Source organism: Manis pentadactyla, chromosome 8 (assembly GCF_030020395.1).
Source record: "Manis pentadactyla isolate mManPen7 chromosome 8, mManPen7.hap1, whole genome shotgun sequence".
NCBI classification, from domain to species: Eukaryota; Metazoa; Chordata; class Mammalia; order Pholidota; family Manidae; genus Manis; species Manis pentadactyla.
In genome coordinates, this window is record NC_080026.1 from 68,220,148 (window position 1) to 68,247,827 (window position 27,680).

At 39.3% G+C, this 27,680-nt stretch overlaps 1 protein-coding gene across 4 annotated transcripts; it reads right to left on the reverse strand.

The window, feature by feature from the left end:
• Positions 1-8,862: 8,862 nt before the first annotated feature.
• On the reverse strand, positions 8,863-26,859 carry GHITM (growth hormone inducible transmembrane protein). 4 transcript variants are annotated; one of them, XM_057505846.1, is made up of 9 exons: positions 26,736-26,859; positions 25,239-25,403; positions 24,136-24,235; positions 22,571-22,682; positions 22,017-22,158; positions 17,350-17,458; positions 12,400-12,588; positions 11,773-11,944; positions 8,863-10,286 (listed from the first exon to the last, which is right to left on the reverse strand). In XM_057505846.1, the coding sequence occupies exons 2-9, from the start codon at positions 25,365-25,367 to the stop codon at positions 10,202-10,204; spliced, it is 1,038 nt and encodes a 345-aa protein (XP_057361829.1). In that variant the 5' UTR covers positions 25,368-25,403; positions 26,736-26,859; the 3' UTR covers positions 8,863-10,201. The 4 variants fall into 4 exon arrangements, with proteins under 4 accessions (XP_057361829.1, XP_036739841.2, XP_057361830.1 ...); XM_036883946.2 differs by lacking the exon at positions 26,736-26,859 and adding an exon at positions 26,361-26,547; XM_057505847.1 differs by lacking the exon at positions 26,736-26,859 and adding an exon at positions 26,149-26,169.
• Between the last annotated feature and the right edge of the window lie 821 nt (positions 26,860-27,680).

Sequence of the window (27,680 nt, forward strand, 5' to 3'; positions counted from 1 at the left end):
CAGGGGACATGGAAAACACTGCCTGGCCTTGGGGAGCCTCTGTTGGTGGGACGGCTGTGCAGATACACAGATTTTGCATTTGCGCTTGTGTATCATGTCCATCTGTCCTTTGCCTTAATAAGTGTGCCCTTCTCACCAAGGAACTTGCTCTGGTTTCCAGCCTCAAAGGGCGTGTGAGATGTCGTTATCTGGTTCAGCCCCCCAGGATCTCCCTGATTCCCAGAAGCCAATTCAGACAAGCCTGCTACCTGAGACTGGCTGGCATGCTTCCCTAGCACTCCTCTCTTGCTAGAAATTAGAGATATAGTTCAGAGCACATGCTCAGACAGCTTGGTGGGCAAATCAGTGGCCAGGGGATATTTTGAGAGTCAGCCTGTGTACTCTCATACCTTTACAAAAATCTTAACACCAGTCTACACAAAGAAACTAGTTGGGGCCACTGAGCTTAAGGACCATGTGTCATACTGTTAGTCACCTACCCAGCCCCAGCCTGATTCCTTTCCAAGCTGTGCCCTGAATCCTGATGGTTATGTTGAGCAGGTAGTGGTCATGGCAGGGGGTATGGTCAGGAAGGCCCTGGGGATCTATGAGGGGCAACTCCAGAGCTGCATCCCTGGACACATATGGGGGTACCACTGTTGGAAGGAGAGTCAGAAAGAGAGTGGCTGCATTTTCCAGCCACCCCAGTGTCCATAAACTCAGCGACATTTCCTCAAGATGCTTCCTGAGATTAGGATTACACCCATGGTCCACTATGGTGGACTAGTACCACTATTTATTTTTATCAATGGCCATTTGGGGTGCCCCCACTGAGTTCTTTGGGCAACGGTGTACCTTTGACTGCCACTAACCTGTTCCCTGTTATAACAGCTACTATTTGGGTTGACTTGGTTCCTTTTTGCTTTTGGCAATCATCAAAGGGAAAAAGTGCCACTTACCTGGCAGAAGGGGCAGAGATTAGGCCAAATCTTACATTGAACTCTGCTTAGCACTGCTGCAGAAATGAGGAGAGACTCTCAGGCTACTGAATAGTTCATATGGATCCACTGTGCAACTAAGCCAAGACTTGAGGTTATTATCTCAGGACCCTCAGACACTCGGCCACAGTCAGAAAGAGACTTCAGGTTTCTCACCACCACGAGACAGAGCTGTACAGGAACTGCACAGCTAAGAGCAGGAAGAACTGGCTACATAGGGGCCCTGTTCCTTATACATGATTCATAGATGTCCAGATGTTGCTGGGATCATACGTTTAAGGGGAAAAAGATTCAGATGTCAGAATTCTACCAGCTTTTTATATGCTTATAAAAAGTTACTGAAGCAATCCATGCCTACACTAATTTAAATAATACAGGGTATAAAGTTAAGTTGCACCCCAAATCCCACTCCCCAGAGACAATCACTGTTCATAGATTTTCACCTGCTTTTTTTTAACATTTCAGAGATAGCTGTCAACTTATTTTAAAAAAGGAGAAACACCTCTAGCTCTTCAGAATATTTGAAGTCTCAAGTTGAGTTGAGAGGTGAAAATGAGAAGCATTTTAACAGGAACACCTGTTAGTTTTAAGCACTTGCAGTTTGGGTACAAAAATAATCAAATTCGAGGCTTTGAATAATTTCCAAAGATGATTTGGATAGTTGGCAGACTTCCTGAGAGAAAGTCTTCAGAGACATGCCTAACACATGGGAAATTTACAAGGAAGAAAGATTTCACAAGTCAAATTTGTGATTTCTAAGGCCGGTTAGTAAAATGCCTTTAGTGTCCCCACCCTTTACGGGTAGAGAAGTATTGGCCGGAGTCCCACACTTATTCTTGGCCATCACAGTCTTCTTCAAGGCATGTTTTATGGACCCTGAACTTGATCAGAAATGACTCTCCCACCTTTATTTGCCTTGCAAATTGCAGGTCAGTTTATTATAGAGGGAGGGGCCAGACTCCACTGTGACTCTTCAATTGTCTTATTTGATTCCCACCCCACCTCAGAGAAGCAAGCATTTAATTTCTATCTGCAACAAGGGAAAGTGGTTCCTTCACCTCACAGAAAATGTCACAGCAACTTCTCACAGAACCAGGTCTGACTCCAAAGCTGAGGTTCTTTCCAGGTGCTGGTTTCATGAGAGCTCTCGAGTAGTTGAAAATAACCCATAATATTGATATTTAGCCTATATATCACCCAAGTCATACTACAATACACCAATAGCTTCCTCTTTTTCTTTTTCTTTTACAATTTATCTAAACTTCCTCATAAGCCTCCAGCCCGCTGCATCTTTCCTGCCTCTGGGAGTCGTGGTTCTGGGATCAAGGCTGCTAAGTAGGGGTCTGTGCCGCTCACCCCTGCCCTTGCTGGTCCTCTTGGTTCTCAATGATGCTGTGCAACATCTTGCTATTCCCACCTGCCTTCCCCCTGCTGTGCTATCCAGCCTTGTCATGGTGGCCGCCAGCAGGCCTGTGGGCTCCTCCACGTGGGTCATGCCAGAATATTACCTCCTCCATGCCACAAAGACACCCAGGAGACTACGAGGCACTTTTTTCTATCCTGTGGCCATTCAGTGTTGGTGCTGGAACATCTGTGAAGCCACTACATCCGAGTCCGTAAGGGGAAGTCTTTCAGTTTTGGGCCCTTTGCACTCTCTCTGGAGTTCCTGGCCTTCTGTCCCCATGCCCGTACACCTGCCCCGTGATTTCAGCTTGGAGTGGGAAACTGAGAAACTCTGGTCTTCAAATTCTGTCTCCTTACCTTCCCTACACCTGCTAAAATCACAGGTTCTAAAGCTACATGATCAAGGCTCTAACCAGAGCTCTGCCATGGTTTAGCTGTGTGACACTGGACAGTTGCTCAATTTCTCTGTTCCTTAGTAAAACTAGCTGAAACTGGAAACAGATCCTTTTGATGAAAGAGTAATGCTAAAGTGCTATGCTATAAGAAAATAGTCTTTTGCTATATTATATGGTCAATTGTGAAAGTGGGACACATAGCTTTTCCTCCCTTTATCAACAGTGACCTGTGTCCCAAAAATACCAACCTCTCACTTGTGCTCAAGGATGGATGCTACTTTAATGTGAAACAGCTGCCTTCTCTTGCCACATTTCAGGGTATAAGAAAAAAAGAACTACAATGAAATTCAGGTCTGACAGTGGATCCAGTTACAAATGTGAATGCTGAGGAAGGGAGAGGGGACCAATGGAGCAGTTGGCAGGAGGAGGAAGGGGACACCAAGGTTTCCCGCTTTCGCCAGTGCTCAGAGCTGGAGAATGACAGGCAGGGCTGGGATAGATCCTGTTTGTCGGCGTCTGTTCTGTGTCTTGCAGGCTTGGCAGCAGGCTTCCCAGAAGAGAGGTGGCATCTTTCCTTATTTTCACCCACACATCTATCACCACCAGGACAGGGTGGATATGTAAGGTGCAGCCAGGGCTCTGCAGTCCTGGGGTAAACTTGAACCCTGATGTCATTGTAGACACAGCATGTCAGGGCTACAGAGACCTCAAGGCTCTGGGTTCAGTTCTACTCAGAGATGAGCTGTTCCTAAGACCCCAGGGTGGAGAGTAGTTCTACTTCCCCACGTCTTTCCACTAAGTTCCTAAAATCGGATGAGCTTCTTCGAAAGTGTTTCAATGTATTTCCTCCAAATACTTTCCTTTTTAAAAAATTACTTAGGTGCAGCTATAATAATACACTGAACAAGACACCAAACACCCCATTTCCCAACATATGCCCATTTTTCTTCTGCCAGTCCACGGTGAAAGTCTTGCCATAATTTCTCCTACATTTTAAAATGACTTTCCTACTTTAAGGAAGTAGGTGATCATACTCCCATCTTTTCTGATGCACATGGTATGGTAAGGGCAACATGATTTGATTTTTGAGCACACAAGCAGAGTCACACATACATTGTTTGCAGGCAGAGAAGGCGGGGTTCTCTGCAAAGCAGGTCAGGGTATTTCCCATGCTGCTGCAAGTGGGGCCTGTCCCAGACATCCCACTTCCTATCCAAGCAGGGAGCCCCCTTTGGCCATCAACCCTTCTGTGCTGGTATGCGGAGGACACCTGTGTTCTTGTGGGCACTTGGCACAGATGCCCTTTGTCTGAAGTCCTGTAGAGGTCAGTCTGGATGACGCTTTTGTAGTTTCTACATAGAATTCTTCATAATTACCTTGAGTCATCTGTTGCTGTTTCTCACATCTTAACTACTTGGTATCTAATGGAGTGCCTAATAAGAATCTGTTCTCTTCATCTCTTAAGAGACTTATGAAGATGAAGGCTGTTGGGTAAGGCCGTAAGATCCCCTCTACAGAGAATATATTTGTAAACGACATATCCAACAAGGGGCTAATATCCAAAATATATAAAGAACTAACACTCCTCGACACTCATAAAGCAAATAACCCGATTAAAAAATGGGCGGAGGATATGAACAGACAGACACTTCTCCAAAGAAGAAATTCAGATGGCCAACAGGCACATGAAAAGATGCTCCACAACGCTAATTATCAGGGAAATGCAAATTCCAATGAGATATCACCTTACAACAGATAGGATGGCCAACATCGAAAAGATTAGGAACAACAAATGCTGGTGAGGATGTGGAGAAAGGGGAATCCTCCTACACTGCTGGTGGCAATGTAAACTAGTTCAACCATTGTGGAAAGCAATATGGAGGTTCCTCAAAAAACTAAAAATAGAAATACCATTTGACCTGGGAATTCCACTCCTAGGAATTTACCCAAAGAATGTAAGTTCTCAGATTCAAAAAGACATCTGCACCCCTATGTTTATTACAGCACTATTTACAATAGTCAAGATATGGAAGCAACCTAAGTGTCCATCAGTGGACGAATGGATATAGAAGATGTGGTACATATACACAATGGAATATTATTCATTCATAAGAAGGAAACAAATCCTACCATTTGCAACAACATGGATGGAGCTGGAGGATATTATGCTCAGTGAAATAAGCCAGGTGGAGAAAGACAAATATCAAAAGATTTCACTAGTTTGTGGAGTATAACAAAGTAAAACTGAAGGAACAAAACAGCAGCCGACTCACAGACTCCAAGAAAGGACTAGCAGTTACCAGAGAGGTGTAGGGGAGGGTGGGAGAAGGGGATTGAGTGGTATTATGATTAGTGCACATAGTGTGTGGGGGGAATTATGGGGAAACAGTGTAGCACAGAGAAGACAAGTAGTGACTCTGTGGCATCTTACTACACTGATGGACAGTGACTGCAATGGGGTGGGGGTGGGACTCGATAATATGGGTGAATATATAACCACAGTTTTTCATGTGGAACCTTCTTAAGAATGTACATCAATGATACCTTAATAAAAAAAAAAGTAATTGAGTGGTATCTGTCAAAATTAAAAAAGAAAATCCTCCTCCTCTCCCCCCTTCACAGCAAGGGCTTCTGCCTCAACATTCACTTCCAAAGGTCCGCAGGGCCTGCAGCCTTCCTCCATTAGCTCACTCCTGGCTACCACTGACTGCCTCTGCCCATCAGATGCTCTTACAGACTGAAATGTTTCAAGCCAGGCTGCTATGGCAGGTCAGGAAGGGTCTCATTCATCCTTGTTGACCTCCAACGGTTGGTGCTAAACATTAATTCCTTCAAGGAGTACCAAACTGAGCAAAGCTACTACACCTTTTACTCTCCTCACGGACACTCAGGTCATACCAAACTGCTGACACTTTCTCAACTTCCACTGGTCCTCTTGCTCAGAAGTCGTTCTGCACTGCTGGGAATCAGTCTATTCAACCAGAATTAAGTACATAACTGGGTGGGGCCAGGTTTTTGCTCTCTTGCGGAAGATTCCTTTTGAATCATCAGTAAAAGTTGCTACAGCCAATTATTAAAATAATCCCTTAGATACCTGTTCTTACATGACAACTATTAGAAATGAAAAACCAACCACTGGAAAATATTTCTTCCTGATTTTAAGATACGCTAATATAGTTTTGCCAAAAAAAAAATCGAACACACATTTTAGAAATGAAGTGTGAAAAATATTATATCTTAGAATGAGGTAACATGACTATTAAGCAAATAAAACTAAGACATTAACACTGTTCCTATGAGATTGTCATATGAACACTTAACTGAACTCTGTGATGCTATATAAAACCTGGGTGCACTGGTGAGCAGTCCTCGTTTTCAGGCACATGAAGGCTAGCCTGGAGGAATGATGGCCAGCTGACACAGACTTACAGGTGACTTGGCAGCCTTTACAAAGTGCTCAATGGAAGGCACCTGTTTTAAGTGTTCAAAAATTGTTCCTAAACTTGTGTGCCCAGTTGTGAGAATTAATGTTGTGTCCTGCCAGAAATATCCACCCTGTATTTCAGGGTGTAGCCACAATGCCCAAGGCATCTAAGTGCAGCCAGTGAGGTTGCAACTTCCTCACCACCCATCAACCTCTCAGTTTAAGGTGGAAGGCTGAAAGGGCCCCTTAGGTGGACTGACACTCGCTAGGTGAGGAGCCAGTACAAGCTGTGAGTGACGCAGAATGGAATGCTGGGGCTGAGGGAAAACTGTGCTGGACCTGCCGTCTCACTAACTGGCCAGCAGCTCTATGAGATACTGGCCGGAATGGTCCATATAATGGTCACCCCTCTTATCAGACTTCTAATTTTCATCTTTGCTTCTGGCACAAAATGCTCCTGCTTCACAAAAGACAAGGTCCTCATGGTGATAGCTTTCATATATTTTCCTGAAAAATGGCTTCCATTTTGAGTGCTACTTAAATTGAGTACTCAGGGAGGATCCCATCTTACTGATTGCATCGACTTCAAAAAATGGTTTTATCTGTAGTTCCAGGTGTATTGGGTTAACACAGAAGAGGAGCTTCTGGGTAATAAAATCTGGGGAAGTAAAACATGATTACCCTTTATGCTCCACACACACATTAACCTCTTTTGATAAACACTAAAATTCTAATCTCTAGGTATTTTCATTATTTTCAACCTAGTTAATTTGTAGTGATTTTTATTTTCAAGCAGGATTTCAGGCCAATGACATCAATCACTAATTTTCCAGTGTAACTGAGTTAGGATGTTCAACTCTACCACTATCTTCGTTCCAGCCACTGTCACCTTGTGTAATCAGATTCATGGGCTTCAGTGTATTCAACAGAACAGGGATACCAAGTGCCTACCTCAGAGTAATGTAGGGCTTGGCACACAAGATGCAGTAAGTTCAACTGTGGTTATCACCAGCGTATCTTCATGCTTCTACCCTAGCCTATTTACTCTTGGAAGACTTCCTCAAGGGGTACCTTGTAAAGTTATTCTAACTAAGTGAAAAGTGTCATATCTGTCCCCGCACCGTATTTGTCTCCTTTGCTGCCTTAACTTCTGGGAAGAAAGGTGAAAAAAGGGCTCCACTCAGTGCTGCATTACAGGCTTGTAGATCATCGAAAGGATTATTGCTGATAGTTCAAGAATTCTGCAAATAGCGACTTACCTGAAGCTTACCTCTTCCAAGAGATAGGGAAATACATATGAACATAATGATTGCCCTGCCAAAGATTTCTAGGAACATGATGACGAGAACTAGGTTGATGAGAGTCAACTAACCAAGGACACGCAGTTACTCAGCTCTCTTCAGGCCCTTGCTGGTGGCCAGGTGCCTGCAGCTTCAGGGGCCGCCTAACCTGCTTCCCCAACTGCTCCCCCTTCCCTCGCATAAAAGCAGCTTGGAAGCAACCTGAGTTAAGATGGTGCTTTAGGACGAGTTTGCCACCTTCTTGGTCTCCTGGCTTTCTGAGTAGTCTTTCTTTGCCCCAACATCTTGTCTCTCAACTTGCTGCATGTTGTGCAGCAAATGGCATGAGCCTGGACTCGGTAACATTACTTTGTTCACTTACAACACTATCACTATGGACTATATGGTTTTTATACAGGGTTACTATACTTTAGAAGGCAATTTTTGCTCATTGGCTCCCCTGGGTTCTGCTAGTATGGTGCCTGATACATGCATGTTGTCTTACTGAATGTTCATTAGATTCCATTCTAAGCAAACCAAAAGGATCTTTATTTTTATCCACATATCTCAGTTATCCTTTAACACTTTGGATGATGTTTTACAAAACTGGAAATGGATTTTTTTTTCTCTTTTGCCTAAAGCCTACCAATTTGCAGGTTTTCACTCTTCCTTGTAAGTGATAGAAGGAAAAAAATCCCCAGGGGTATGTTAACAGGAGCCAAGGAACTGTGATTTTTTTTTTGTTATCACTTTAGATATGTTGTAGTACTTCATTAAGTATTCACATTTTATATAACTCATTTTTAATATTAAAAAGTCTTAGCAAAGTCAGAAAAGTGCTGTAACAAAATTCTGTCATTAAATTAAAAAAAAACACAACGTATCTTAATTTACTGGATAAGCTTCTGCCTCATACCCACCTTTGAAATTATCATTTTGTTTTTGTGTGTGATACTATCCAAATATAAGGACATAACCTTTTGTACAGGTAGTAAAGTAGAGAAGGGGAAAAATGTAATTTTGGCACTTAAATTTTTCTTAGGGAAAAAGTCTCCCAACAAACCAGCAGCAGCAGCTGAAACTCAAGAGAGTTCTTGCCGAGTATCCACACATTCTCCTCAACCCTATGACGTAGGTTCTGTCATCTTTATTTTAAGATGAGGAAGTGGGCACTGAAAGGTCAAACAATTTGCCCAAAGCCACCTAAGAAGTAAGTGGAAGAGCTGGTGTTCAAATAAAGGCAGTCTAGTTCTATGTACCACGGCGATAATGGCACTGTGCTATACAGACTGTATCAGTAAGAGCTTCAGCTGCTTGCTTGAACAAATCCCTTAGATGGTATGCAGATGGTTCAGCTGGGAAAAATCACAGAACAGTCACCATCTGGTTAGAACCTTTATTTCAGAAATAAGCATCCTATGTAATTTGAGGTGGTTAGAATAGTTATTTCTGGATCACTGAAGTAGTTATTTGTCAAAAACACCAATAGTCTCAATAATCATATACACTTCATTAAAAACTTCCAAAAACAACTCTTCTGTTATAAAAAAAACTTACAAATGTCACAAGGGAGTTAAGTAGTGGTCTGTGCAAGAGATAAGGAAAATTCTGCTAGGAGGAACAAAAATAAAGCATTTTGCCCATTACGTTTTTGAATGATACAGCTTATGAAGAAAGCTGGCTTTGCCTTCTTTTTTAGTGCTTAGTCTGAGAAGGAACGTAAGAAAACAAGTCTTAAGAGTTTTTCTGATAAAAGCATCAGAGCTTGAAAAGATGGAAAGGCAAGCATGTATTCTATTTAAAAGTTCAATAAATATGCAAAAAAACCCAGATTCTGAACATACTGTTTTTATACTTAGAAATGCAACAACTTTCATGCCTTGTACATTTTATCCTGAGATTAGTTTTAAGGATATTTTATTCAGAGACTCAAAAGTAAAACTTACACACATTTATATGTGTGTATACATATATATATATATATATATATATATATATATATATTAGGAATTCTCCGTAGAACATAATACATTCTGGACTGTCCTAACAATATCAAATAATGAGAAGCCAAATATGACCACATCTATGTTATAAAGAGAACACTGAGAAGGAGTAGGAGAATGGACCACCCATGTCTTTGTTTTATGCTTAATGCTTTGGTATGTTAAGCAGATGAATGTCAAAACAAAGCTGACTTGTTTGCTTCCAAACAGCCAGACCCTCTCACTGGCTCACCACCAATCACACAAGGGCTAAGTATTCAAAGAAAGATTTCAGGTGAACCTTTACTTCTCTCTGGTCACTTTACCAAACCTCTGTATCACTTAGGACATTAACTTGTTAACACTCTGCATTTCAAAAACTATGCAGGTAAACACAGTTTGCTAATTTTCCCTTAAACAAATACACTTTAAAATAGAACACTTAATGTTTCACAATACAAACCTTAGTTTTCACATTCATTAAAATGTTTTAGAATTACTCAAACATGCAAAATGGAAATGTATGTGCTTATCTGGAAGAGAACCACTCAATTTATTCTTGAGAAGAAAAAGCAGACCCGAAGCATCACATTACCGGAACATTTGAAACATGGTGGTGACAAGTTCTTATCTTCTAAACGTCAACAAAAGATGCTTGTATCACCTATTTAATGAATATCTGCCCTTATTCAATAAGAAAGGAATCTGATTTTTTAAAGGAGTCAGAAGCTGAGTCATTTCACTTCTTTCTGTTGCCTCCAGTTGCTAGAATACTGGCAACTCGCATAAATATGTTTAGTGTATCCATGTAGATTCCCAGCATCCTAGGAAAGAAAATTATGTCCATAATGTATCATTTAATTCTAATAACAAAGATAAGAACTATTTCTTAACCTAGGAAAGAAGAAGAACACTGGTTATTTGCCCTAGGTGTATGAAATGGAAATTAAAAAAAAAATGTCAAATAAAGAAGTCCTGGACTAGAAATAGTCAAGATTTTCTTCTGGCAGATTAATCTTTTAAATGTTAAAGGACAGTTTTAAAAATCATTATTCTATCCTCTGAAACTCCACTATGAATATAATATCTTACCAAGATAAAGAAAAAAAGAAAAACAACCCTGAGTGATAGACAATGAAATAATCAAAGCAAAACCAAAGAAACACCTTTCCCAAAACGTGTCAGACCAAGTCTGGCATCTTTAAATATAATATACTCCACCCCCCTCAACACCAATGCCCCAACCAAAGAAAACTGCTACAAATCTGTGTTACAGCAACATTAAAAAAAAAAAAAAATTACATTAAGTTTTCATTTTAAAAGAACAAAAAATAAATTGCTTTAGAAAATGTGATGGACACCATGAAACTCAAGAAAATTATTTACATAAAATAACATACTGTGGTGGAAAGGCCAAGAAAAGAAAAAAGCATTATTATGTAACACTTAATATCAGCTGAAGTTGAGTATCTTCAAATTGGAATTTTCATAGTGAGGTGTTCCCAATTTTTAATAAAGTAGACTTTTCTACTAAAACTTCCAAGTCAGTTATATACACTTTCCAACAAGTAATACTTGACTCATACCTTTTCTTCGCTTTTAAAATCTTAAATATAAATTACTAAAAAAAAAAACTGACCAGAAAGCATACCATAAGGCTAATAAAATATTCTGATTTAATTAAACAGATACCTAACTATTATGGTCAGTTGCAATATAATCAAATGTCCTGTGGATCCATAGACCAAACAGAACAGAAATAAGTAAAATTCGACAGTCATTGTTTGGTTGAATTAAAAATATATGTTTCAGTCCTAATCTCTGTCACCTGTGATTATGACCTTATTTGAGAAAAGGGCCTTTGCAAATATAACTGAGATGTGAATTAAGATGAGCTTATACTGTAGTAGGGCTGCCTTAATCCAGTATGACTAGTATGACTGGTGTCCTTGTAAGAAAAGAGTCTGACACCCAGGGAAAATGCCGTGTGAAGACAGAGGCAGAGACCGGAGTAGTGTATCTACAAGCCAAGGAATGCCAAGGACTGCTACCATAACAAGAAGCTAGATGACAGGCATGGGATAGATTCTCCCTTAGAGATCTCATGAGGTATGAACCCTGAAGACACCTTGATTTCAGACTTCTAGTTTCCAGAACTGTTGGGGAATACATTTCTGATATTTTAAACCACCCAGTTTGTATAATTTGTTAACACAGCCCTAGGAAACTAACACAGTCATAAAGCAAAATAGGCCAAAATACAGAAGTGTCCTCCTATGTGACTAAGGAAAGACATGAAAGACTACTTACGAATTGATGGGATCGTATTTTTGAACTCCATACATTGGTACTACCTCTGCACGCTTGATTACTTTCTGTGTATCATACAGAAGGAACATGCTGAAAAGAGCTAATCCACCATAAATTGCCACTGAGTACAGAGTGACACCAGCCACACTGGTAGGTGGAAGAAACAGAGATCCTGAAATCAAATGGGAAAAAAATTGTTTTCTGTTTTTAAAGGACTTTTTTGTAACTGGATTTATAATTAAAATTACTTAAAGAAAATTCTTTATTATACTACACACATAAGAAAACACATGAGTATATGTAACTGTCTAATTTTATAGACATCCAGTTCAAAACCTGTGCTGACAGTCCTGCAGTGGGTCACTTACAAACATTACAGGAAGGCTCTTGCATCTGACCAATTTTCATGTTTTCCAGACCAACTTTCCCAATTTAGATGTGTTTGATATAATAATGGCAATAATGGCTTATCACAATGCCAAATAAGAAAATCTGGTCAAATTATATCTTTTAAACAACTTTTAAAAATGACTCTTAATGAATTCTTTCCATTAGGATATCTGAGTGCATTGAATGATTTTAGGACACCAGGGACCAACAAGCACATGTCAAAGCACAGTGGCTTACCCAGTGAGGACACAAAGACGAGACCCAGGCCAACTCCCAGGGGTGCACCCATGTTCAGAAACTTCTCACTTGGCGCGCACATGGCCACAGTGGAGAGGCCTCCCACAATGCCTGCTGTGTACCATGCAGCTCTGATGAGAAGAGGCCCCCCTAATACCGTCAGAGGAGCCACCACTGCACCCATCACACCTGGAGAAAGAGCAAGTTGCCAGTTAAGTATTTACTAAATAATAACCAAAGGGAAAATGCCACTGCTAACAAACATGCCATCTGAACATATCATACCTTACTGTTAAATAGTAAGATTACAAAAAGTCTTTTCCTTACTTTAACACTACCCCCCAAAATTCCATAACCCAAACTTCTGGTTGTCCAAATTCCAAATCACAACAGTTTAACTCTCTTCCTAGTCAAGGAGTCATAACTTATAAGCACAAACATCATTTTTGCATTTTAGTAACTTTGTCAATTCTATGTAGTTCATTATTTGGATATGAGCCCACCACTAGTCTTTATAACAATACTCATATTTTAAAAAATTGAGATAAAAAGACTTGAAATGACTTACTCAAGGTCAAACCTACTGCTGCCAAAAAGGGACAAATGAGAGAATGAGTGTATAGTGTTAATCTTAAAATGTAGGAACTTCATGCTTCAATACCCAAAAAACAAATAACCTGCTCAAAAAATGGGTGAAGGACCTGAATAGACACTTCTCCAAAGAAGAAATACAGATGGCTAAGAGGCACATGGAAAGATGCTCCACATCACTAATCATCAGGGAAATGCAAATTAAAAATTCAATGAGGTATCACCTCACACCAGTTAGAATGGCCACTATCCAAAAGATAAGAAATAACAAATGCTGGTAAGGGTGAGGAGCTATAGGAACCCTCCTACACTGTTGGTGGGAATGTAAATTGGTGCCACGACTGTGGAAAGCAGTATGGAGGTTTCTCAAAAAACTAAAAATAGAAGCCCCATTTGACCAAGTAATTCCACTCCTTGGAATTTGCCCAAAAAAAACCAAAATCCCTGATTTGAAAAGATATATATGCACCCCTGTTTATCGCTGCACTGTTTGCAAGAGCCAAGATGTGGAAACAACCTAAGTGTCCATCAATAGATGAATGGATAAAGAAAATGTGGTACATATACACAATGAATATTATTCAGCCTACACAATGAATATTATTCAGCCATAAAAAGAAAAGAAATCCTGCCATTTGCAACAACATGGATGGACCCAGAGGGTATTATGCTCAGTGAAATAAGCCAGGCAGAGAAAGACAAATACCACATGATTTCACTTAACTTGTGGAATATAAAAACAAAGCAAAACAGAAGGAACAAAACAGCACTGGATTCAAAGACACTGAGAAGTGACTAGTAGTTCAAGGACAGACACTGGTGTTATCTTGTGTAATAGGGAATGTTAACACAGCTTTTATAAAGTACTTTTAGTTGTCAGATATAAACATGTTCATAAAAATTATGAAAAGTATTATTAATTCAATTAGCAAAGGTGAACAGAAATCCTTATTAAAAAATAAATCTTAGATAAGGCATTATTTCAGCGTTGAGTACACAAGTTACTCTTTTAAACATTAAATGTGCACAGTTTAAACTCATGGAATAGGTGGAGCTATCTTCATCCTGAAATTTCAATTTTAGTGTATCTCTTTTTCCAGCGTGAACATTTCTAGATCAAGTAGTAAGATACATTGCACCTCATGATGATGAATAATTTTAAAGTATTTTTTGCTCGAAGATACTAGACAAAAATTCCTCTCTTTGACATTTCTAATAGGATTCCCATCAGTTTTACAACTGACAGCAAAATTTTTAGCAAAACTTTTAAGGACATTATTCAGAGATTTTTCAATGATACAAATGGTAACAAATGTTTGCTGCTTAAGGACAAATCTGTTATAAAACTAACAAGGATTGTTTTTCACGTGAAAGCTTCATAAGAGTGTATATCAATGATACCTTAATAAAATAAATGAATAAATAAATAAAACTAGTAAGAATAGCTCAACATTATTATCTGAATGAAAACTGGCATTCAGCAAATTGGTACAGCCACTGTATGTATGTATGTATGTATGTATGTATGTATGTATGTATCTATCTATCTATATATACACACACACACACACAATGGAGTATTTTTCAGCCATAAGGAAGCATGAAATCCTCTCACTTTTGATAAAATGGACGGGCCTTAATTATGAAAAATTAAGTCAGACAGAGAAAGGTGAGTACCGTATGATCTCTCACACTTGCATGTGAAATCTAAAAAGTCAAACTCCGAGAAACAGAGTAGAATGGTGGTTACCAGAGACTGGTAGGGGGGTGGGTGGTGGGGGGAATGGGGAGACATTGGTTAAAGGGTAAACTTCCTGTTAGATGATTAACAAGTCTGAGGATCTAATGTAAAGCATAGTGATTATAGCAAATAATACTGTATCATACTTCTGAATGTTGCTAAAAGTGTAGATCTTAAATGTTCTTACCACAAAAAAGAAATGGTAAATATGGAATGGAGGTATTAGCTAATGCTATAGCAGTAATCATTTTGAATATACAAATATATCAAATCAACATATCATAGACCTTAAACTTACACAATATTATGTGTCAATTTTATCTCAGAAAGTTGGTGGGGGGGGGGGAGAACACAATTAGAATCGTTTTTTAATGAGCATTTTAGTAATTCCTATAAAGTATTATTTAGTCCTGAGACCACAGCTGTTTTCTACATGGTGCTAAATAAATACCTGGATGAAAAATGTAATGTATAGGGATGTTAATACTTTCAAAAGCCAGCTTGCACGTCCCTTTGACACTGTGAGTGGTTGTCCTTGGGTCATCCAACCCCGCCTTGAGTCTCATCTCAATCATGTTAGTAGATAAAGGAGTGGACAGAATATTGGACTTGAAGAAACAAGGTCTGGACTTTGGCACTTCCTAGTGTGTGATCTCACCCAGTTTTAGCTTTCTGGTCTATAAAATGGACATGCTAATAATGCCTGCATGCACAGCTTCCAAAGATGTTTCTGAAGAATACAACAATTCTGAACAAAAGGAAATATCTGGCATTCATAAAATGCAGAAAAAGGTTAACACAGCAGGCTTAAGGCTATCTTTACAAAGACTGTAAAGTTAGTCCTTGGCTGGAATCTGAGAACTTGGCACTTGAACCTTCACTAACCAGTAAGGTTAGACTATGTGTGCAAAAGCTGCGATTTATGCTGAATGCTTGCTTTCCTTTTGGGAGTCTGGGTTTTGGTACTTGCTAGGAGGGTGCCAACATGATATGATCAGTCCTCAATAAAAACCCTGGGCACTGAATCGCTAATGATCTTCCCTAGGCAGAAATATCATACGTTACTGCACTTTTTACATTCAGAATGGTATGGCCCCTTACAGGAAGCACAAAGCACTATAAGCCTGTGTGTGGATTTCTCCAGATTGCCTGTATTTTTTCCCCTTGCACATCCTGTCATGTATCCTTTCACTGTAGTAAACATATGCCAAGTCCTGGGATTCTCTCTTACAAATCACTGAATGAATGGAAGGTCTAGGGGACCTCCCTACATACATAAAATATCTTGACTCAATTCATTTATGTGCTACAGTAGTATCAGATTAAAAGAGGTTTCCTAAGACACCCAGGGAAAAAGGCTTACTTATTCTAACCTTAAATTCAAACTACACAGCTATTTTAATTCAATTCAAGAACGACTAAGTACCTACTATTTATCACAGATAAAGACACTGAACCTTTTCCTCAAGGAACTCAGTGTCTAAAATAGAAAATAGGTACAGAACTGTATTCACTGGCCAAAATGATACAATCCAGAAAATTCGAAACATAAAATGGTAAAACTCAGCTGGTGAGGATTTTGGTGTTTCACTGAGAAGATAGGTACTTAAAAAGCTTTCTACACAATTACAGTAGACAATTATCTCCCAACCACAAGGGTTTTGTCCTGTAAAGCTCCATGGAGAGTATCTATGGTTGAATAACCTAGATGGGAGAGAGACTTGAAAACCAAGGCTGGGAAGTCATGCTGCTTCCTATTTACCAAAACAAAGACAACCCATGGAGATTATAAATGATGTATTTCACACCAGAAATTTAAACCTAATTTCCTTTCACTGACCCATCTTACTAACATTCTGAACTGTTTTCCTGGTAAGTTTCAGGGAAAAGCTTAGAAAATCTATCATGTTTTGAGGTAGAGAACATGCACCTAAGAAGCATTTTTGCTTCTAGGTCTGGCTGGTTCTTTGTTCAGAGACAGACTATCCTTGGATACTTGAGATGGACAACACTTTGTCAAAAATTTTGAAATATTTGTCTTTCCATAGTTCAGGGCGATATCACAACATATCCTAAAAGGATATTAAAACTGCCCTTCAACACCAAGCTGGAAAGCCTTTGCCCTGCCCAAGCTACTTGTGAGCTAAGAACTACCTACTGACCCGGCTAACCGTATCAGGCACAAATGTGCATTTCCAAAAGTCTGTTTCTTTTTCCCAGTGTTCCACTGCAAAAACCTCTACTCCTATTCTTTCACATCTTAACTCCTCCTTCTCTTCTCCACTGCTTTTAACTTTTCTAAAGATATACCAGATGAACAATTTTCAAGTGATGTGTATCAGATTTAAAATCTTGGTATTAAACACAGAAGGAAATTTCTGCATGTACTGGACTGTTATAGGAGGCAAGTATATTGGGGATGTCCATGGTCTTTGATTAGAATCATTAATTTTTCAGGGCAGAGATCTGGCAATAACTCAACCAGTAATAATGACAAAAACCATAATTGTAACTATGAGGTTTAACTAAATTATGTGTAAGCCATTTATGATTGTGAAGAGCCACCAAAAAAGGTAGTATTCAAGGTTGTTTAATAACAACTTAAAATTAGAACATACCAGAATGTAGTAACCAAGCAAGATGCTTTAGGCCTGGGCTCTGGTCATATGGTATTGATTGTACCAGCATTCCAGCTCCAATCATGGCCACAAAGGTTGCACCAATTGTCTGAAAAGACACATTATCACTAAGAAAAATCGATTCTTTACAACAATGTGAAGCAGAAACCCAAAAGTTCCAAGTTCAGTTAGTCCCTCCAATAAACCATGCTTAAAAAAGATGAAGGATAATAAACCAAATCATGTACTTTTCTGGCACATTAACGGCCTTGGGTTTATTTCTATTTGGCCAAATTGGCAAGAGCGCCCCCTACTGCCATACAGTTTTGCAGTCAACTTCAAGTAGCTTTGATACCATCATCTTTTAAAAATTTTATTCTTATTAGAGAGATTTAACAAAACCCCTTAAAGAATCCCAGAATAATTCTTTTTAACTGTATTTATTTTGGTATAACATAAATAGCATTTAAAAATTAGTAGTGACACCCACTAGAATATATATAGTGCACTGTCTTGAATTGTTTGTTAAATAAATACCTGAAAAAAAAAAAGCACATGGAAAAGATGAGAAGTAAGATGCTGTTTCTATTTTCCCAGTTTTCTAGCTGACTTGGTCCTCACCCCTCACCCTTTTTCTTTGCCTATTTTAGATTTCCTTGTGTATAACAAGGAAGAAATGTATATAATGGAAGAAAGATGATAATAAACCTTCAGGAAACTTAAAGCCAAAATTGCAAACTTGGAGCCCTTGAACAGAATCAGGCAAATGTTTTGTTTGGCCAATTATTCAAAAAACACCTGTATGTAATGCTTTTAGGTGGGAAGGCTTTCTCTAGATATCAGTAATTCCGTGTGGCATAACAGCTCTGCCTCACTCCTCTGCATAACCTGTTGGACCCATGAGCATCTGAATGTTCAACCTCTGCTGTTAAATACCCGTAAACAATAGGTTTTTGCTGAGGATGGGAAAGCCCTCACTCGTTAATATGGAAAAGTACATTGGGTTCTACTCTAACATCTTCCAGTGGAGAAATAAATACTAAAAACTACTTCATACAATGGGGAAATGACAGCCTCTTCAACAACTGGTGTTGGCAAAACTGGACAGCTATATGCAAGAGAATGAAACTGGATTATTTTCTAACCCCATGCACAAAAGTAAACTCAAAATGGATCAAAGACCTGAATGTAAGTCATGAAACCATAAAATTCTTAGAAGAAAACATAGGCAAAAATCTCCTGAAAAAAACATGAGCAACATTTTCCTGACTGCATCTCCTCAGGCAAAGGGAACAAAAGCAAAAATGAACAAACGGGACTACATCAAGCTAAAAAGCTTCTGTACAGCAAAGGACACCATCAGCAGAACAAAAAGGCATCCTGAGTATGGGAAAATGTATTTGTAAACGACATATCTGATAAGGAGCTTACATCCAAAATATATAAAGAACTCACATGCTCAACACCCAAAAAGCAAATAACCCAATTAAAAAATGGGCAGAGGATATGAAAAGACAATTCTCCAAAGAAATTCAGATGACCAATGGTGTCAGCTCCTCCCTGCCTCTGACCCACAGATTTGGAGGGAATGTGACGGAATGCCCAAGATCTGAAAGGCCAGTCAGGGGACTCAAGGCGTCACAGCACAAGAGTAATGCCGAAAAGGCACTCCTCATATTTATTGAGCAAATGAACTTAAACATCCAAAGAGTTCTGAGTAGGGGGTTCAACACATGATCAACACACAATCATTATCTGACCTCGAGTCCAGCTCCTCAAGGACACCGAAACCCTGTGAGGGTGGTCACGAGTTGTAGGAACTGTTTTGGCTCTAATCATTCTGTTTTTGATCATGCAGCAGGAGTTGTAGGAAAAATAATCAAGTCATATATATTTGTACATTTGATTTCTATATTACTTGATTTATGTATTAATCCTATTAATCCCACACAATGGGCACATGAAAAAATGCGCCACATCGCTAATTATCAGGGAAATGCAAATTAAAACCACAACGTGATACCACCTCACACGTTAGGATGGCCAACACTGAAAACACTAGGAACAACAAATGTTGGTGAGGATGCAGAGAAAGGGGAACCCTCCTATACTGCTGGTGGCAATGTAAACTCGTCAACCATTGTGGAAAGCAATATGGAGGTTCCTCAAAAAACTAAAAATAGAAATACCATTTGACCTGGGAATTCCACTCCTAGGAATTACCCAAAGAAAGCAAGATCTCATATTCAAAAAGACATATGCACCCCTATGTTTACTGCAGCACTATTTACAATAGCCAAGATATGGAAGCAACCTAAGTGTCCATCAATAGATGAATGGATAAAGAAGATGTGGTACATATACACAATGGAACACTATTCAGCCATAAGAAACAAATCCTACAATTTGCAACAATATGGATGGAGCCGGAGGATATTATGCTTGGTGAAATAAGTCAGGCAGAGAAAGACAAATACCAAAACCAAATGATTTCCCTTGTTTGTGGAGTATAACAACAAAGCAAAACTGAAGGAACAAAACAGCAGCAGACTCACAGACTCCAGAAAAGGACTAGCGGTTACCAAAGGAAAGGGGTGGGGGAGCAGACTTAGGGGTATTATGATTAGTACACATTGTGTGTGGGGGATCATGGGGAAGACACTGTAGCACAGAGAAGACAAGTAGTGACTCTGGCACCTTACTACACTGATGAACAGTGACTGCAATCGGGTATGGGAGGGGACTCGATAATATGGGTGAATGCAGCAAACATTGTTTTTCATGTGAAACCTTCGTAAGAATATATCAATGATACTTTAATAAAAAAAATTAATAAATAAAAGCTATTTCATACATCTCTGTGCATTTTCAGTATATTCATCACAATTAAATGTTTTTCTTTTTAGGTCCTTCATCATCCAGTTCAGTTCTTTGCCTTTCACCTTCCCAAACTCTACACTGCAACCACACTGAATTGTTAAGAGCTGCAAACAAGCCCCAATTTCATGCCTCTCTAATTCTGTTATTGCACCTAAGGATACCTCCTTCCTATCTGACTGACTGACTCAAGGACTACTTCCTCATCTAGGAAGTTTTTCTGGTAGGTACCCTGGCTGCCACATGCAGTTGTTAGATGCCTCATGCCTCTTCTCTGTTCCAAAACAACTTGGTATAAGCTTTGACATTATGTGTGTGTGTCTGCAATCCGCAAAGAGCTAAATCCTCATCTCTGTAGCACCTATCTGGCTTTTCACACTATTTCACTTGAGTAGCCCTAACAGCAGGTTAGAGTGATCTTATGTCTATGGGTTGGGGGGTGGATTGAGTCTATGGCCCAAGGGCTACATTTCTTTGGTCTTCTTTTAGGGTCTAAATTCTTGTATATTGTAATCTTTCTTATGTAGCCAGGTTTGTTTACTACAAAAGCATTGTTTAAAAGTGACATTCCTGGAGTGAATGCACCATGCTTATTCTGTGCCTTCATGAACGTCTGGGCTAGAAGCTTCATGACATCCACCGAGAAGCAAGATCCTGGGAACACTGAAATGTCTAAATGGCTACACTACTGCAAATGGCTCTCTCCTTTTGGATAGCACAGTGAAAATAGTAAAGATTTGGGATTTAGATGACTTTAGGTTAGCTACAGGAAGAACTGGCTTGCTATGGGAAATCTGCTATATAAATTCTCACATCTCTCCTTCCCTTCCAGTCCCACACTCATTGTTCTAGGTCACCTTCTTATCATAACTCATTTCAGATCTTACAAAGGCACAGGTGGAAGGAAACACCTGCTTCTTGTCTCTTCCATATTAGTTCTTAAGACTCAAATACAAATCGTATTTCACTGTGTCAGTATCTGCAATGCCCTGACTGCTTAGGTACTCTCTTCAGCTTGGCAATCAAACATTCCCTTTCTAATTGTCTTCTTCATGCTCCAAACCTCAAATACTTGAACTTCACTCCAATGGGACTGCGAAATTCCTTTTAATCAGTACCTCCTCTTCTTTGCTCCAGCTGTTTTGCAAACTTGGACTGCCTTTGTCTTCTCCTAAAATAACAAATGCTAGCCTTTTATAGCCGTGATGAAATAAACATCTCCTTCACGGACCTTCCCTACTAGTCTAAGACAATAATGAGTTCATCTCATCAACCATTTAGTACAAAAATAGGCACCATATTTGAAATCATTTTGCGGTATCTAGCAAAACAACAAATGCTCAAGAAACACTCATTGAATGTAAAACCTAGACAGGGTCAAGAGCGTTCAGAGTAACAGTGGCCACACTGGTCTACTCAACAATATGGAAGGCTTGGGTGTTTGTGCCAAGTTATTTTCCACTGACCCCTAAAATGGTTTTGCATCTACCTCATTTTTTAGTAAGCTACTACCAAGTAAAGGCTGTTTGATATCTGCTGCTAGTTAAGTAGAACATTCCTGTTAAGTTTGGTTTCCAACACCTTTGTTGCCTTTGAATAATAGCTGGCTTACCTCAGAATGTACTTCCCACTTTGTCTCAGCTGCACAAATAATTTGTATATTATTTAAACAAAAACTTGTTCAGTATAGTAAGGCATTCTTTCCATTTAATATCCATTGCCAAATATCTTTTATCTAATCTTTTGGTATTTAGTGGAAAAGGAAAAGAAAAAAAAAGAAGTTGACTTACCACCCAAGAGCCTCTCATCATGAAGTTCATGAGAACAGGAGATCTGCTTACTGCCAGAGCAGACAAAGCTGTTAAACCAATACTTCCTGCTAAGTACATATATGTAGAATGAATTCTATCCTTCACATACTGAGGCCAAATTCTGTAAGAAACCAATACATTTATTTTATAGGATTATAGATGTAGATTTTGGTTTTGTAATTTACTAGTTGGGAGACCTTAGGAAATACCACTTTACTGTTCTAAATCATATTTACCTCATTTCTGATGGAAATAATGATGCACATGTTGGAGTTACTATAAAAATTAAATGATATAAACCATACATGCATCTGGCACATATGCAGTTTCTCCTTGCTTAAATACATGTAAGCTTCATAAAAATTTTTATTTAGGTTTGAATAAATATATGCCAAGGAAACAGAAAGGTCCTATTTTCATGCACGTGTACCTCTCTTCAGTTGGAAAACTAGACTTAACACATGCCAAATGTGGCCAAGGAGAAGAAAACTAGAACCTTTAAGGATGGAACTGTGTGACAATAATTTACTTACACTGCCTTTTCAATAGCTCCAATCTCATTAGACATTCCCAGGCCATAGTAGCACAGTGCTCCAAGACCAACAGCAGCCCCACCAGCAATAAACCATCTTCCCATCTGGTCAACTGCAGGACACAGGAAGAAATGCATGTTAATACTACCATATCCTGACTAAATTAAGAAGTCCTTTCTAGTTTATGAGGGAAAGCAAACCATATACCACACTTCTTTGGAACAGCTGTAATTAGGATATGTGGGGATATAGATATGGCCTCAAAATTAGTGGACCAGTAAAAACACACCACTGAAACACAGATGTCATAATTACTGCAATAAGGATTGGCCTTGATGACCTTTAATCTCACTCCAACAGAACTTGATGAAGTTTATCTGTAGATGTGGGGATACTTCTTTGTTATACATTAATTTACAAGAGTCTGGGGTGTGTTCTCATGACACTCTTAGAAAGTAAAGATGAGGAGAAAAACATTAGTAGTTATACTACACTGTGCTTAAACTGCAATTAACAAAGATGAAGTTTTACATGTAGCCAAGAAAAAAAAACAACAAATAAAAGTGTAATCAGTGTTTATGCAGCAGAACCCAGGTAGAGAGTGCTTGTTTAAGAGCACTGAGAATTAACTTATCAACTCTAACTGGATGGAGGTATTCACAAAGAGCATCTTACTCCCTTCAGTCTAAATTTTCTAAGAATGCTACTAAAGGGGCACAAAAATTCTCAATCATAATTTAAGTTGATCATGGGGATAGTAGGACAGCATGGAGAATATAGCCAGTGATTCTGTAACATCTTCCTATGTTGACAGAGAGTAACTGCACTAGTGGGGGTGAGGATTTAATACTATGGGTAACTGTTGAACCACTGTGTTGTATACCTGAAATCAATGTAAGATTGTATATCAACTATATTTCAATTTAAAAAAATGTTACTCTGCTGTCACTTTATGATTCATATAATTTAGTTTCCAAGGCCAAGTTACTAATCAGAAAGAAATGCCTTGAGAAACACTGATTAGGGCTCTCTCCCATTACAATATTTTGACATTTTCAAGATTAAGGGACAGTAGTGTTCTCTGATTGGCTTGCACAGATTAACAATTTAGTTTCTGAACTTGAAAAGCTGAAATGCAAACTGTGAATGAAACTAACTTTATTAACCTATTGCTTCCTGAAAGGCCTATATTAATTACATTTTTGTTTTGAATTGCTCTTGACCTGGCATATACATAAATATTATATGCTTGAGTAAGGATTTTATACAGTTTCAAACGAACTTTCTTAGAAGATTAAAACTTTTAGATACTTGCTAGCAATACTTTTTAAAAAATAATGGAGAAAGTAAATTTTTTTTGGCAAGAGTATGACTGGGAACCACTGAACTCAGTGTGAAGTAGCAATCTTTTCTGGGTCACCAGATCTTTAAAAATGATGAGAATGATTACTCTTCTTCCCAAATATGCACATATACACAAGTTTGCATATATTTTTAGGAGACTGTTCATGGACTTAAAACTTTTTCCATGCACTCTAGTTTAAAAAATAAACCCTGCCACCTACTTTTAAATATTTTTTCCATAGATGGTTCCAATGCTGCCTCCTTGAGTTCTTGGCCAGTTCTTCCACGCCGGACCCCAATTCTTGTCTTGGTAGCATATTCCTGATACATAAGAAAACAAAGACACATATCACCCTCACCAAAACAGAATGTTAACAATAAAACATAACAGAGGATCTTGCTACATTAGAAAAGTCTACATAATTTGTTACTTTCCATGTACATAATTTCACTATGAAAATATGTTAGCCAATCTAAAAAATTAAATGTAGACCCTACCTCTGCTCTTTGAAGTGATTTAGTAATTCATTACAGCTTAACTTCTTACAAGCTTTAGAATCATTATTTTACAAACCAGTTTTTATTTGTGTCTGTAGAATTACTGTATTTTAAACATTAACTTTTTAAAAACACACATTCAATAAGTATTAGCTAAATTTTCTCATCTGGAAAATTTTCAAGAAAGTTATCTCCCCTTATCACAAAGCCAAAAGGAGGGATGACTACTATGCTTATCTTAGCTCTTTTTCAACAGTGGAACAGTTAATTTAGGAGGAGAAAAACCGTCTCTTCTAGCTTATTTTCTTATTTGTGAGTTATTTTCTAACTCACATTTCAAAATTTATATTTCTAATTCGAATGCTAGAGTAGAAATCTATTATAAAAGGAAAAGGGTATCTGTCTAACTGGACAGATTTTTACCATCTCTAAAGAAAAGCTGAAATGACAAACTTAGTAACTTATTAATAAGCTATTGGCCACCTGGTAATAGTCTTGGGTTCTTATGCTTTTAACTACAGGCTCCTCCATCTTTTTTTTTGCACCACATAGTCCTCCATTATTCACAAAGTACTCTAAATTCTCTCAATAAGAAATGCCAAAAGGTGTAAGTAAAGTTGCAGGAGGTTTTTCTCTTTCATATGTGGTAAGGATGGAATAGAATGATACAAAACTAACAGGGAGAAAGAGCTGAGCTGGGCCATTATCAAGGCTAATTGTTTTAGTAAATCACTAACGGTAAAGTCAGGAACTTCATGTTCTGTCAAAAAGTGGTTTCCTGTGGCACAAGCGAGAGTAAATGTAAAATCACTCAGATTATCTTTACCCTGCTAGGTGTTAAGAGCCATTGATTCTTTGTGATGGAGTTCTTCACAACAGGGGAGGCCTTGGTGAAAGTTGGGTGGAAAACCCTGGAAGGGAGTATCCGGAGACACACAAGTCTTGCAGCGAGCATGGTGGTACACCGGATTTACCAAGCAGATCTGAAATGCTAGTCAAAGACAAAGACAAAAAAATCAAACAATTGAAAACTGAGGGAAGGACAGAGAGGACCCAGAGACAAGGAGGAGCTAGGAGAAAAAAATGGAATTAAGTGTTAATGGAGAACCTTCTGTTTTCCCCTTATTAATTAAAAAAATCCATTCCACAGAACCCAGATTGGGATGCATCACTAAAAAAGATTAAAATCCCGGTTTAAACAGTAGCAAGATGTACAAGTTATCTAATAAAAAGTGGATGTTAATACCCTAAGAGAATTACAGGGTGGGTGATGGCTTTCTGGCTTTGGCTTCAGATTTATAGCAGCATTCAATGGAGAGTTCAAAAGACTATGGTGTAACTTCTGAGCAGAAGACAAAGTGTCATCCAAGGAAGAAGGACTAAGTCTTTGAGGTCATACTGCATTGCCTAAAACAGCAAGGGGAACCAAACACTGTAAATTTCTGCTAAGCAAGCCAAATATTACTTCCCTTCAAAACATGATATAAAATCTTTCAATGGATCACCTGGAATGCATCTTAAAATTTAGATTCCTGGTCCAAATGTTCACCTCTAGAATTGGAACACAGGAATCTGTATTTTAACTGATACTTCAAAAACTAAGAAAGTTTGCTTTAAAAATACCTAAGTGTACTTCTGGTAGTGGACCTATGAAGAGTGTACAACACCTGGCTTCTGTTCCTTTGGAAAAATAGTTCTAGCATTTTCATGCCATTACATCATCACAGCCTACTGACCAGAAACGAGGCCCTGCGCAGCCACAGCGACGTTACAGTCGGGTAACCACAGGGTGCGAATCTTGCTTCTGCTACATGCTACCAGTGGCCTCGTGCCAGTGTTTGACCTCTTTGAGACTCAGGTGTCTTGACTATAACATAAAATGGGTAAAATATTACCAACCCCATACAATTCTGAGAGCCTAGATCCCAAGAAAGTTCACTCAGCTTACTAGGGTCGGATGAACACAGCAGCAAGCTTCCGGCCTCCCAAAGTCAACGCACTCTCCGAAACACCCTTGCTTCAGGCATGCCTTTATCTGCCGGGACGGCAGCTCTGCGGCCTAGCCGCGGGGTGACTCAGCACCCAGCTGCCCGGGGAGAACTGCGCAGACAGAGCGAGCCCCTGCCCGCCCACCGTAGGCCCAACAGCCGCCGTCTCCCGCCCACCGGGTCACCCAGGACAACAACCCCGACGGGCCAGCAGACCGTGACGCAGCCAGAAGCGCCCCCGCCTCCAGCCCTCCCCAAAAAGTACCCAGGGGCCGCAAGGGCCGGCAGTCAGGAGTACGGTAAAGCTCGGTACCTGTCCACCTGGAGAGCCATACCTCAACCGCGCAGATCCCCTTCCGGGCCGGCTAAACGGAGAAGCGTACACCTCCCACCTCTGTGAGCCCGTGTAGTCCCTCCTGGTTACCGAGTGACGCAACACCCGGAATAACGCAAACACTGCAGACAGCCAATCATGAGCAGGTCTCTGAAGGAAGGGCGTGCACGAAGAGAGGAGGGGTTCCTGGGTGAAGGGGCGGGGCCAGCGGAGGATTGTTGAGCGTACAGTCCACGTCCATTTTGGGTGTAGGCAGCGAAAGCGCTTCGACCTTTTTGGCTGTGGGTAACGGAACTCGCTTTCGTTTTTGTCTCAACAGTTTGTTGCAGCAGCTGCAAAATTATTTAGAAATTGAAAAAGAATTGTGTGAGAATTAAAAATTATTTCGTTGCACTGTTGCTTTTCTCTCAAGAAATTTTTGCGAGATATGTGTCAAATGTGGCAGGTTCAGACCAAAGCCAACCGGTTTCCTGGGCCTGACTCCAAAGGAGCTCGTAAAATCTAGAGAAGGGTTTTAGTCACAGAAGGTTGGAGGTCTGTCGGGACGGATTTTAGGATTTTTTTCCACTTCTCTGTGACTTACCCCATGGCACATTTTCAAGCGTCAGTGTATATTTATAACATAGGGCTGATAAACAGCAGGCTCTTTGACCCAAGGTGGTTCTGAGGACTACTCAGACGTTTTCGTTGCGCATAATTTGAAAAGTGAAAAGCCTTTTCTCGGCTTCACAGGAAGGTTTATGTTTTTTTTTTTTTTTTTCAGTGTTTTCTAAAACGTCACTCTCCTTTATTCATTAAACCAGTGTTTACTGAGGCTCACTTTGTACCAAGCCCTGTACAAGGGATGTATACAAATGAATAAAACACATGCAGTACCTTAGCAACACAAAAGTCCTTGCCCTTAGGACGTTTACTTTCTAATGAGACAAAAAATAGACAAAATGTT

Coding starts and splice junctions, on each gene's coding strand:
- GHITM (XM_057505846.1), bottom strand. CDS start 25,367: ATGCTCGCTGCAAGACTTGTGTGTCTCCGGATACTCCCTTCCAGGGTT. Junction 12,589..17,349: donor TGCTTGGTTACTACATTCTG/GTATGTTCTAAT, acceptor CTCTTTCTCCAG/GTGTGATGGGTGCAGTGGTG. Junction 10,287..11,772: donor AAATACGATCCCATCAATTC/GTAAGTAGTCTT, acceptor TTTCTTTCCTAG/GATGCTGGGAATCTACATGG.